Raw genomic sequence first — 14,293 nt, 5'->3', positions numbered from 1 at the left:
GTGAAGTCCTTCTAGTACTCCTAGGCTCCAAAGCGAAAATGCAGTCCATTCTACAGCTGCTTTCCAACCTTTCCCCGAATCTTTGCTAACTTTCATCAGCTTTGGTTGTAAGACACTGCCTTCTGCTTTTTTCTGGAGTTTTAAATTGTTTTTTGAACAGAGGACCACAACAGCTGCCTGTGGGGCTATAAGAGTATAATTAATCAAGTAATCAACCAGCAACCACCATTAAAATGTTTTAATATCAATGTAAAATGAGATCGGGTTTTTACAAGCAAGTTTCAGAACATAAACACTGATTTCTAAAATGGTTTATCTTCCTTTCAGATGCCTAAATATGAATACATATAAATCTTAGGGATTTTTAAAAATATAGTATTTTTTCCTATTTTAATACTCCTACAGTTGATAAACATGCAAAATAACAAATTTCCAAATCAAAGGCCTCCAGTAGAAACATCCAAATTAAAAAAGAAGCATTTTAATTTACTTATTGGCCATAAAACCCAGCAAAAAATTGTCCTTTCCCCTTCACCTCAGAAGAACCATCACCAATTTCTTTCTAGGGCATTGATGGCATTAACAACACTTAGCCCTCCCTTGTCAACATCCAGACAATCCTGGTTCAATCTATGTAAATTAATGTTACAGTTCCAGTCGCTGGAAATGTCCCACCATTTTCTTCACTGCATTACACTTGGCAAGGCACCGACCAACAACGCACAGGGCAGGAAATGATTCATGAAGAACACAATGGCTCAACCCAAGAGCTAACCACACAACGCAGGATTATATGGTTAGCCAATTGAGAGAAGACAGTAACGGAAATGTAAAATTCCAGGAGGCATTCTTTTTCATCCTCTCCAAGTCACCTGCATGTACTGTAAGAGTGGAGGAAGGTAGCAACAGCCACGTACACGAAATCTCCCTAGAACTAAATGCAAACTACAGTGGGCCAAAGAAGTGACTCCAATTTGGGTTTTATTTGTGGGCACAAAAAAACCTCCAAACTGAGAGGTTCATAAATTAAGGAAGAGTTTCAATGCACTGACAGATCAGCAACTTGCAGAACAAGGTTATTAAAATATTTTCTAAGAGCTGTGTGTGCTTCATTGTTGAATTTGGTGCCAAAAGTCAAGAAACAACCAAATAAAGTAAATAAACCTTTTTACTGCATTTCCTTTTTACTGTACCCATTTCCAAAAATTACAAAGCATCTTTAACACAATTTTCTCTGCCATTCCTCAAGTGAGTTAGTAAAACAGGTAGAAACTCAAAACATAACTGTAACATTACACAAGATAATTTTCCTTCAATAACTTAGTCTGTTCCAAAGTATTTCTGTCCAAAGTGTGTAGGTGCAACAGGATGAACTTCAGTAGTTAAAATTGTGATCTCTGGAAATTCTTGAATGATTGATTTGGCACCTTGAAAAAATAAGAGGAAAAATGTTACGGCAGGATACTTTGGTAACATTAGTTGAAATTCAGGAAGTTTATAGTCAGGCACTAGGTCTAATATTGACAGAGGACAGTGAGCAATGACCTTTGGATACCTAGTCAGACTTGGTTAATCTCTTAGTTTCTATAGTATCTGATATCTGAAAAGCTTTGATAGTTGTCAGACTATGTCCCTGCCCACTCACGTAAAGACAAATTGTTTAATATCTAAGATTTGAAAAATATATTCAGTTATAGCAACTTTCCCCCCAAGAGCATTCTAAGGGCAGCTAAAATAGAGAGAATATAATCCTTTCTGGAAACACAATCATACATAAGATCATGGTTTCTCACCTGGAACACTGTGAAACACGTGCCAAGACTTCTTTGCTATGTTAGAGCAAGCCAGCTTTTTAGAAGTCACAACTCTAGCTTTGGGCGGTACAGGGAAACGGACTAGTTAGGACCCCAGCCAAGCTAAAAGGCCATAGCAAGGCTGCCATAGCATAACATTTTTTCATCTATAATGTCAAAGAATAGTATACAATTTTAATATATACTATTAGAACCAATGGGGTTACTTTTCTACTCCCAAGGCAGAAAACCCAATAATTATTTGGCTATCTCGATGATCACAATGCCACCTCTGTTATATATAAATAGATGACCAAGCAAATCACTCTGTCATCATCAACATCTGAACTACAGGTCATTTTTTACTATCAAACAGCAAAATAATCAATGGCCTACTGAATGCAGCCCTCCCAATCAGACACTCTCTAGCCTCTTCAGGGTTGGCTGAGACTTGGAACTTCGGGAAATGAGGAAATGCCCTAACTAGAAGCCACATACTTCTTTCTTTTCAGTTATGAAACAAATACAAATTCATTATAGAACATTTGCAAAATGCACCCAAAAAAGCTTAAAAGATAAAACAAATCACTTAGAATCCCACCATCCTAAGATAACCCCATTAATATTGTGTGTGTATTTTAAAATGAAAATTGAAATAGTATTGTGCATCTGTCTGGCCTCTTATCCTGAGGAAAGATTTATTAGGTTCCACGTTAAATCCAAGACTGATTTTGGTAGCCATAACAGTCATGATTTATATTAGTCATATCTAAACTTGTTTTTAACATTTTATACTATTCTAATGTTATTTTTTATCCTGCTCTTTTACATTTACCACATAGATTTTATGTCATTAAATATTTTTCAAAACATGATTTAACAGTTACATAATATTACATCCTTTGACTATATATTTATTTAACTATTTTCTTACTGTAAATCATTTACATACTTCCAAATTTTTTCCTACATTAAACATAACTCTACAGTGAATATCCTAACAGCTAAATTTCTATATTCATCTTTGATTATTTTCTTAAGATACTTTCACAATTGTCCTAGATCTTATGGCAAAAAAATAGGGTCTTAAATTAGGCTTACCTCCCTCAGGAACTGGAGAACACACGGTTCTCTCACCATGCCCTTTGAGCAGAAGTCTAACTTAAAAAACTTCTGCTCTTTGCTTCATACTGCAAAGCCTACTTCAGCTAGAACCTCGAGTTTCTTGCTGTTTGGGAGGAGCTCGCAGGCTCATGTGGGGAGTAAGGAGAAACACGGACCTGTCAGCCATTTGCAGGCTCTACCCAAACAGGGCCACCAGGAAAATAATTGCAATGGGGCTAGTTCATACTTTTCTACTTGAATTTGAACATTAGAATGGTGTAAAATATTATCACTAAGGTTAGAGATGACAAACACAAGTTATAACTACCAAAATTAGATTTAGATTTAATGTTGAAGCAAATGAACTTTTCCTTAGGATGAGAGGCTGGACAGATGCACACTTACCCGCCTCACGACCATCCGGAGCCCCAGTTACTGTCTCATGCTGAACTCACCATGAGGAGTGGAGAACAGACTCAGTAGGATGATAACACTGGGTTGAACTCCATGTTCTATAAGAACCTTTACAGCTTCAATGACAGTATTTCCAGTGCCTGAAATCAAATGAGAACCAAATGCATTAGAAACTTTAACATTTATCTCAAACTGTCTTTGAAGTCTCTTTGAAGTCAAGGTAGTTTAGTAATCTAACATAAGACACCACCAGGCAAAGCTTCATTTGAAGGTGCCTATTCTTTATCAATGATGTTATTTTCAATAATGGATATGACAGCTACACTTTTCAGTTTTCAAATGCACGACAAGCCCTACATTCATTCAGTATTGGAGATTTCAAATTTAATACCCACCATCCACCCCAACGCTGGGGTGCGATCTGAGTAAGCTTAGGAAACAGAATAGAATAGGAGAAAAAAAAATATTACCTCCAGAGAGGATAAATCCTCGAAAAAAATCATTGCTATGGTCATTGGGTTAGAAAGAGGACATATTTCAATATATTTTCTGAGTTCTAATATTTTGCCTCATTAGATCCTTTGCTTCAATGTGTTCATTTTAAGACAGAAGCTCTTTGGAGCTAATAACGTATATTCTCTTATTACACAATAAAAATTCTCCTGTGAACTGCCAAGGGCAACTGCAAATCCAACTGAGAAAAACACATTTAGAAACAGTTTTTGCCTTTATATAAGGGTACCTAGAAGGCAGGCGTTACGTTGAATTTAAACCCCAACCAAATGTTGCAAATTAAACTCAAGCCACTCACTGAGAATTGGATACATCAGAAGGACTTTTCTCCTGTAAATGTCTGGTGGGAACTTGGCATAATATACTTTGGCTCTTTGTGTCTCCTCATCACTCTGAATCAGGATCTTTCCTATTCGTATGGATCGACAGCAGTCTCGTAAACCCTGTTCCATTGCCTCACCTTGAAGAAGGAAATAAAAAAGAAGGGAAAAAGGGTTGGGGGAGATAGAGTGAAAATCTCGGAACAGACCAAAGTATAGTTTGTGACTGTTATTAATACAAAAAGGACTTGTCAAGATGAAAGCAAGTCTTAAGCTAACAGCTTTGACTTCTGATATACTCATATTTTACAATTAGTGCAGATCAATGAAACTACGATAAGCTTCGTTTTATTGCCGGCTTGCAAATTTTAGAGCTGTCATGCTTCCATGATTAGAGGACATAAAGTGTTTTGTTAAGCTGCTCCCTGACCTTTTCCAACATCAGGAACATTTTACTCCTATTATTTTAAGGAAGCCTTTAAACCACCTACACCTGTTACCTTCATCTGAAAAAACAGAAAAGACTTATGGAAGAATGGGCGCTACAGACCAAAGATCTCCTTCTAGATCAAGGCAGCATCAGGAGACATCACTGAGCCCAAAAATGACTTCAATAACAGATGTTTTGTTGGTAAACAGTGAAAAAGTACTAGATTGTTCCCTCTATCCCTAGAGAACCACAACTAACACCACCACCACCCCCTCGGTCTCTGAACACAGAGCTATTTTTGAGTCTGAATTCCTTTATGGAAGTGTTTGCCAAAAGTCAATCATTCTCATAGCATCTTCAAGATTTTAAGCCACATCAGAATTCTACTTGTATTGTTATTTACTTAATATTTTTCTTTAAATTAACTGTTTTCATTTACATTTATTTTAAGAGGAAACTTTATATCGCTAGCATGAACATAAAAACAGTTTCTTTCTAATACATATGAAAATCAACCAATAGCTATTAAGGTTAAAAACAACCCTGTCTATGCATCCCCCCAAGGTCATTGGTACACACTAGGGGTTCAACAACATGGTCCTGAAGATCCTATCATTGCGTAAGAGTTGCCTTCTGTAAAAAAGGGAGCTTACAGCTCCTATTTCACTTGAGGTATTCAATTGTTCACAGACAGAACTTCACAGCCAAAGGAGAAAAGAGAATGTTTCTATGTTAAAAAAAATAATCCATTTGTTTGCGCTGCAAGCAAGTGAGGCTTCCACCATATCTTGGACATTGTGCAAAAAATAATTAAGTTGTTAAACAGAAATAATCATCCCCATGTAAGAGGCAAAGGTTCTAACTACAAGCATGTGCTTTCTCTGCACAAAGGTTGGTTTAGAAGTGTAATCAGTTGGACTCAAACACACAACACTTATAAAAGACCAGCAATTGGAAATACCTAGAGTTAATGATAGCTAAGTGCTTTTGCCTACATGGTCACATACTCATCAAATGTAAAACTAAAAATACTGAACAAGTCATTCAGTCTATCCCCGACAGGGTAGGACTGTTCCCTACAAAAGAGATAAACAGAACAAACATTTTCTCCAGTCAGGTATTCAAAGTTCTGCAGGCCTGAATTTGTGCCATATTCCGTCAGTCTTCAAGCTGCCCTGTCCTCCCGAAGATAGCACCATCTCATCCTTATATCCTCCCACCCTCCCTTAAATCTCTTTGAGAGCTGACTTGCCCATGGGGGCAGGCCACTAGGGAAGATGCTTTGTAGTTAAAATTAGCCAAACTCACCAAAACACAGGCCATGATTCTGAGGCACCATGAAGATAGACAATGCGGGTGGTGAGATTTAAGCTAAGGCAGGCTGCAATTATGACAGACAAGCCCGCCTCTCTCCTGGAAAACAGTGTTTCTACGCACGCAAAGAGACAAAATCACACATATGCAAACCTACCACTTCTCATTATGCTGACCCCACAATTTCCCTTCTCAAATTTTACTCCGTCATACTTGTACCCTGTTGGGGAATAAAACCAAAGAATTTATCTTTCATCATTGGAGAAACCCACTTATTTTATAAAGTGCCTATGGTTTAAAGCAGATGAGTATACAGCAACCCTTGTCCAGACACACTGTATAACATCTTAGGTTCCCTGTGCAAATAATGAGAAGGGTCATGACTGTTCAGTTATTTCTTAATTCTTCATAAGAAACCTGTGGGAATAACTGGGAGGTGGACTTCATCGAGAGGAAATAGGACTTACAATAGCATGATATTCATATACCCGTTCCTCAAATTGAATTTAGAGGAGAATCACTGCACTCCAACAATGCTATAAACACCATCAATTCAAACTGGGATCCCACTGTGAACCGCAGCAGAGAGCCTTCTCGCTCCCTCCCTTTTCATGAGCCTCCATTCTGCTCTAAAAAAGCAGGAGAGGCTGAAGTAGTTACCAGAACACGGTCAACCCTTGGTCTCATCCTGAATTTGTATCAATTATGATGCAGTAAGTTCAGCCCCCAATTTTCATAATGTCAACCTTTCACTGAACAGCTTCCATTATTTACTAAAGAACCAAATCAGAATTTCAAAACCGTGAAATAGGAATCTTTGGCTGCTTTCTATTAGAGTAGAACAAAGCACCTTCTCTAACTCTCATCGTTTTTAGTTTATTTTTTTTTTTTTTACTTCTCATCCTTTTACCTGGAAGTTTCAATGCCAAACCAGCCCACTCATTTGTTAACACCAGCAGCTTGCCCAGAGGTGAAGATAAGCTGCCAGCAATTCTTAACTCTGGTCCCAATGTGCCATCATCAAAGGCAACACATGCATGCTGAAGAATATTTATTAACCTTTAAGTTGAATTGACAAGCAAGCCATTAACAAAAAGTCATCCAGATGTATTTCTCTACTAAACATCTCCAAGTTTAAGTTGTTTAAAAGAACAGCTCCATCTAGACTCCTCATTTTGCATACTGACTTAGACCACTTTCTTTCCATTTTCCCCCAATTCTATCTCAGAATTTTTATGAGGAGAATATGAGAGAAACAGTCCTGGTTACCTGTTGGAGTGGTCACCATGCATTCTTTATATGGCAGTTGATTCAATCCTTCTTCCACAACAAGTCTGATCTAGAGAGTCAAAGGAAGAATAAGTTAAGAACCTGCTAAGAATCCTGTTAGCTGCTAGCCTCAGGAGCTGACCACTAGGCAAAAAGTCAGTAGCACACTAGGCAAGGATTTAGCTTATGGAAGTAAGAAATGTGAGGCTGCTTGCTGCCAGGTATCCAACCTTGGTTAGGCACGTGATTCCCACCAAAAGGCTCAAGTATGCCTTCTGCTTCTTATTTAGTCAGTCCGGGCTATATTATGAGAGATGCAAAACTACAGTGACAAGAGTCACGGCAGGCACACTTGGAAGTAATACACTTCTGGTTACTCTGGAAATAGTACCCACTGGGAACTTCTCTGAAACTGTCAAGTTGGATTCTTTTTAACAAACGCCCACCATAACGCAAATAAATCCTGGAACTTCTTAGGAGAAAATAAATGAGTGTATGGGGCTGAACCAATTTACTGAGCTTGAAGTAGGATCCAGTTGAATGCACTGAGGTTCCCAGCTACAAAAAAAAAAAAGGAAGGCTCCTAACTATCTTAATATGTGGTACAGAGGAAAAGAATCTGTCAGAACTACTAGAAACAGACTCCAAAAACCACATATTACCGGTATTCTTATGAGCACCCAGAGCTAAATACAATTAAGGCAGCACTGAGTCTGCAATGCACATTTTCTCCAATCAATATTACATTATTGATTGAGAACAAAGAACAGCAGGGAGAAATGCCAGGCCGCATGCTCTGTTATCACCACACAACATCCTGCTACCATTAAAATGATCAATGCTAAATGGGCCAGCATTTTGTAGCCTGTACCACCAGAGGGTCCAGGAACCTCGAATACTGTGTATGGGTACACACCTCTAGCGACCACCTTCTGTGGAAACTAATGTTTCTTATCAGCAAATTGCAGGGGAAGAAGAGGATTCTTTTCTTTGAAGAGCCTAGACCTCCTCCTAGTAACATTCCTCTAAAGAGTCTTACCTCCTGCCCATCTCCTGCAACTGTGGGACAGAAATTTAGTGTGTCCAAACTTTATAGGAGAACATAAAACCAGAAGAGTGTCTAAAACATAAAATTTGTTAGCCAATCCTGACAAATTCAGGAGAGAATTAATGTCAACTTTAATGGGACCCTTGTGTTAGAAGAGACAGTGTACTAGACATCCTCAACACTAGAAACCTAAATGACTCCAGTCCCTACCACAACGACAACAGACCCTCCACAAACACCTCCCCTCCAATATCAGGACCTTCAAAGCCAAGTGCATAGAACAGAGAGGTCCAAATTACCAGCCTCTCAGGGGAATTATGCCCCGGGTCCTTATTATCTCTCATTTGACTAAGATATAATGCCTGCCCTTTCAGACAAGCATTTTACAATTACCATGAACTTAACTCCTCCTTTCTATAGAAAAAGGGCACAAGGAAAGCAAAAGAAAGAAAAAGGAACCATCTTCTACCAGTGAACACCAAGACCTCTGTTTTCCCCACAAAAGCCATTAACACAAGTTCCTTCCTCCTTGAATCTATCCCTTTGGTTTGGTAAAGGTGTAAAGACAAAAGGACCTATCACTCCAGGAATGTCAACTACATTTCTCTCGATGCAATCCAAGGGTTATTACTGCCCCTGGAAGCTCAAATAATTGTAAATAGAAGTAGCCTCTGAACCAAGAATACTTAAAGCCAAAAGTAGAACAAGAGTTGTCTACGCTCTTCTGGAATAAAGATTTTCCCCAGGGAATATCTAAATGAAAAGTTTCATGCCTTTTTCCCTCCTCACATTCCCTTTAATAATCTATCTTGTGCTCTCTGATTAGATCCATGAGGTTAATAAGCCACTTTTCTTTCTTTCCCAAACTAATTACTGACTAGAATATTTAGATGGTAAACTCCCCAAGATCAGGATCATGTCTATATTCTTTACCGCTGTTATCTCCTCCCCCCGCAACAAAGCGTAGCACAGTGCCTGACTCACGTAAGTTCAATATATATATATTTCGTGAATGAATGAATATTAATAACGACAGCAGAAAATGTATCAACCTCATTCCAAGCACTGAACACACTTAGATATAAACACAAGAAGGATACACAGTGCCTACCCTGAAGACAATCCAATTTGGCCTGAGATCCTCTCAGATCACACTAGCTAAACAGAACTGGGCTTGGTCAATCCTTAACAGAAAGTCCCTGAGGAAAGCATAGAGAGTCCAACTTAGCATTTCACATGTAAGAATAATACAGAACGGAAGAAGCAAAATAAATACCCACCCCCCCACCACGTAAACCACAAGAGAGTATTCGTTTTTGTGCATTATATGTATACCACAAGGGTAACTACTACGTCTCCTTATGTGTTTGGTTTTCTTTTAATGTACTTCACTTCACTGCCCTAAGATGAGGCATTTAAGGGTTGCTCAGGATCAAGTTACCAAGATCCATTTGAGAGGTAGTGGTACTTCAGAACTACAGAGAATGTGTTCATGGGCAATGCTCTGAGGTGAAAGGGATTGAGGCAAAGCTTTAAAGCAACAGTAGAAACAACACTTTACAAATCTGGCAAGATGATGGTTACCTGGCATGATCTCTCTCACCCGCAGAATGCTCTCAAACAAAAATTGCCCTTGGCTTACTATGCCTATATCACTAGGAACAACAATGAAAAGAAAATGGAAAGCCTCTACCTACCAAACGATCCGCAGAAAACATGAAGTCCCCTCTACTGGCTGTCCTAAAAAAAATGTAGTACAAGTTTTAGTCTAGATTAGAGCTTTAACATAAAATATTAATTAATACATATAGTAACACTGATATTAAGACCTATTACATACTAAAAGCTTAAAAGCTTATAGGTACAGACTAGTATTGAGGCAGGATCTCTTTCATTTGGATACAGGAAATTGAATGGAATGACTTGACAAATATTATTGAAAATGCTTACCTGATATCAACATTAGAGACAGGAATTGAAAAGATCATGCAGTCTCCCACTGAGCTGCCCAAGTATATATTATTCAACCAGGAAATGAATGAAGCACCCCCCTGGAAAATGGCAGCAAGCCCACAGCTCAAGTTAAGAGAAAAACTTTGCAGTAAGAAAACCAGGTTCTCCCCATTCTCCCCTTCCATTCACCTTGATCTAAAACCCTTATTACCAAGATAAGTAACCCATCTACTTTGTCTCTAATCCTTTCTGGAATGAGAATGGTACAAACAAGTCCTCTACTTTTGCCACTGCTTTCAAGAACACAGAACCTCATTTCTAAGACCTCTTCCTCAAATTATTGATAATTTGCTCCTTTTGCCTGTTTTTCAATCAATTACTTTCAATCAATTACTTTATTCCCTACATCTTTCTGCCATTTTCTGGTATATTTCCTTCTGGTCAATACTTTCATATCCTGAAGCACCCAAGTAATACTAATCCAGGGTTGCACCTACCCACAAGCTGTTAACTAGCCAAAAAGACAAGGTTAAAAGGCTGACATTTTTTCTGTATGTAAAAATCTAGTATTGTTCCTCTTCCTTCTCCCATATAAGTTAAAAGATCTGACTGAACAGACTGATTTACAGTTTATGTACTTAAAAATCCCCATCTGCCTATCCATAGCATACCTAAAACATTCCCCAACACAGCATCTAAATGGCATATGCGAGCATCTATTATCTCAGTATACCAATAAACACAACTCTTTTTTTTTTTAAGCTGCATTTACTTTCTCTGACAGGGAAAAGCAATGAAATATCCCTGACACAATGGAATTAGGTTTCTTAAAGTAACCATGGTTCTACCATATTATAGATATTAACTCTCTAAGATATGGACCATAATTGAGCAATAGCAAGAAGATAGGTCTGTATTCTTTATATATAAATATTCCCCAAACGCAGAAAACTCTACCCACACACCTATACACACAGAGAGCCCATTTAAAACAGGCTCTATTTTATGTACTGTGGTTTTCAAATGAAACTATACTATTACACTAGCACCTTTCATTTCTATAACTAACCTTCATAACATGCTTGTCAGTAAAAGTCATTTAACTACCCAAAAATACCGAAGTCTACTGCCCTGTTTGCTAGACCTACACAAACTTGTCTAGGTGGCCAGAACACAGTTTTTCAAGAAAAACTGGATTTGTTTGTAAGTAGAAAAGGGAAGAAAAGTCTGGATTTGTCCTAAAAAAATATCCAGTAATATATCTTAGGAACACATCTGAAATATTTGCTTTTAATTTCTGAACAGTTACACACATAAATTTATTACACAGAAAAGTTATATCAGGTTAAGGGATCAGAGTTGCCCAAATCCATTATTTTACATCGGAATCAGATATTTTAACTCCTTTCACTCTCTCCCCAAAAATATCAGCCTCAGCTGATAACTTTTGCATAATAAGCACTTTCTCTACATTCCAAAAAAGGTACATACTATGAGAACGTAATAAGACCTGTCATCCCGATAGCTATTTGACTTCCAATCAAAGCATTTACTCCTCCAAGTCAGCCCACTACAAACAGTAATTACTTACCTTTCTCCTGTTTTAGACAGACTTCAGACCCATACTGTTTACTTTAAATCAATTTAGAAATTAAAGTACAGCTAGAATACAGTAAGTTGATAGCATTTTTAAAACTTCACAGTGGTCTTCAATATCCACATCTAAATCCTTAACATTGCTAACACTGGAGTTTCATAAAGCAGGTATTTACTTGTCGGATCAATCAAGTTGCACATATTCTCTGAGCCCCTACTTTAGGACCAACATTGGACTAAAGTATTTGTTAATAAATATGTTTTAATGTAAACTAGACCCCAGGTCTTATTCACTCCATGCACTTTGTTTCAAATCATAACTATTCGCTTTTGTCTCCAAATCATTTTTTTAAAAGATCTCTCACACTGGAAACAAAGCTTTGAAAGACATTTTAATCATCTTCCACCTGATTAAGAGTCCCAAATAAAATCTACTGCAAAATTATCACAAAGCAACAAACACACTGACATACATCCCTGGAATATTCTAAAATATATCCAAATGATTAAAGATCAAATATTTAAACAATGATATTCAGGGCCTCATAATTCAGAGCACCGAAATCTAATTAATCGTAAACTGAGCATCTTTTAAGTTGTACAAACCCCAAACAGGATTAACAATGCAGACCTAACCATATCTGAGAAAATACTTTTTTTGACATTCCCCCCAACAAATGTGTCACACATCTGTAGCAATTAAAGCAAAGCCAAAGGCAGCCATTTTAAAAAATGATCTTCACACTGAAACAACAAAATCATACCAGAAGCCAAATCCTCATTTTAATGTGGATTTGGTAAATGGACTCTTCCCTACCTAAGATTGTTTATAAAGCACTTTAAAATTTCCAGAGGGGCTGCAGCAATTGTATACATTTAAAAACACGTATGTCTCGGGGCTGGCCCCGTGGCCGAGTGGTTAAGTTCGCGCACTCCGCTGCAGGCGGCCCAGTGTTTCCTTTGTTCGAATCCTGGGTGCGGACATGGCACTGCTCATCAAACCACGCTGAGGCAGCGTCCCACATGCCACAACTAGAAGGACCCACAACAAAGAGTATACAACTATGTACCGGGGGGGCTTTGGGGAGAAAAAGGAAAAAAATAAAATCTTTAAAAAACCAAAAAAAACCCATGTATGTCTCATAGCAAACCCAAGCCAAGATGAAACCTCTTGAATCTCACTGATCTTTCTTTCAAAAGACTAATAGGTATTTACTTATCATCCACAAGATATAGAACTATGAGAGAGGAATGTTTTTATAATATTAACAAATTTACCCTTCAAGTAGAGATCTTCTCCCCTCTTCTTACTAGGCCTCACTACTACTACTCCTACGACTAGAGGGGGTTCTCCAGTGTGGTTGGAAGACATCCTCCCCTGGGACAATTACAGCTTCAATTTCTACAGCAGAAATTGCCGCTTGATCACTTCTCTCTATTCAGAATAAACTTGACAGCTCCTTTTTTCCTTTTACAGAAATCATTTTAACAACTATGTGTGTATATATATTATACATATCATTTGTGTATACATATGTATCTATTATAGTTATAAATGTGACATATATACATACACACACCCCAAGTGTACAAAGATTTATTTATAAAGCTTCTCTAAAAAGGTCCAAAAGTGACATCAGGTATCTAATATTATATGTACATTACTCTCTTCTTTCCCACAGGTCACCATTTATTAAAAGCTTCCTTGGTGCCAAGTATTAAGCACTTTTGCTACATTATCTGCTCTAATCCTCACACAACCTTAAGAGGTAGTAAGATTGCTACCACTTTAGTGATGAAAATAGTGAGGCTTAAAGAGGTGAAGTATTTCAAGGTTCTTCCCAGCCTGAAGCTCTCTGATTCCAAGACCCTAAGTAAAACCATTATTTATATTTTGCTCTAATAAACGAATGCTTCCTAAAAGGTAACCAGTTTTTAGACATATTTTAATGATATTTCTCTCCCTGTGAATCAGACTGGCATGTACATACAATGCAAACAATGAAATAAAAGAGTCTGGCAGGCAAATAAAACATCACTAAAATGTCCCTGCTGAAGAGGGAGAAGCGGCTGCTACAAGATGGCTCGTAAAGAGCATGTACTAAGGTTACTGCATGCAAGAGTCCATCCTTTCCAAAAATGATGAAATCAAAACCTCCAACTCAGAACTGAAAACAATTTAATTTAAATCAAATCCTAGCAGCACTGACTAGGTGTCATTTCAAAAATGAAGATTATACCTAAGCACTGTTTTCCGCATGTGGAGTGGGAGAAGTTAGAGTCGGGCACAGGCTTGCCAGATTTAAGAAGTAAAAATACAGGACACCCAGGTAAATTTGTAATTCAGAAGTATATCCCATGCAATGTTTAGGATATACTTAAACAGCAAAAAGTATTCATCGTTTATCTGAATTCAAATTTAACTGGGTGTCCTGTATTTTACCTGGGAACCTAAGTTAATTAGGAAGGACTAAATGGACTCAAATTCAGCTCTAATATGTTTTTGTTTTTTAAGCAATAGGTTAAAGAGAAGTGGCAT

At 37.7% G+C, this 14,293-nt stretch overlaps 1 protein-coding gene across 8 annotated transcripts in view; it reads right to left on the bottom strand.

The window, feature by feature from the left end:
- Positions 1-223: 223 nt before the first annotated feature.
- The window catches only part of UPRT (uracil phosphoribosyltransferase homolog), a 121,190-nt gene continuing 107,120 nt past the window's right edge, over positions 224-14,293 (bottom strand). For 7 of the 8 annotated variants that reach the window (XM_070257510.1, XM_001504981.5, XM_070257512.1 and 4 more), the window contains 6 exons: positions 9,903-9,945; positions 7,158-7,227; positions 6,046-6,108; positions 4,123-4,284; positions 3,353-3,451; positions 224-1,427 (listed from right to left, as the gene is read on the bottom strand). In XM_070257510.1, coding sequence (XP_070113611.1) covers positions 1,321-1,427; positions 3,353-3,451; positions 4,123-4,284; positions 6,046-6,108; positions 7,158-7,227; positions 9,903-9,923 — 522 coding nt within the window. In that variant the 5' untranslated portion in view covers positions 9,924-9,945 and the 3' untranslated portion in view covers positions 224-1,320. The remainder of the gene's footprint in view (positions 1,428-3,352; positions 3,452-4,122; positions 4,285-6,045; positions 6,109-7,157; positions 7,228-9,902; positions 9,946-14,293) is intronic. The other variant, XM_005614283.4, reaches the window with a different exon arrangement.

This window comes from Equus caballus, chromosome X (genome assembly GCF_041296265.1).
Source record: "Equus caballus isolate H_3958 breed thoroughbred chromosome X, TB-T2T, whole genome shotgun sequence".
Taxonomy (NCBI): Eukaryota; Metazoa; Chordata; class Mammalia; order Perissodactyla; family Equidae; genus Equus; species Equus caballus.
Note: the sequence above shows the minus strand (reverse complement) of the source record. Positions and strands in the feature narration are given on the sequence as shown.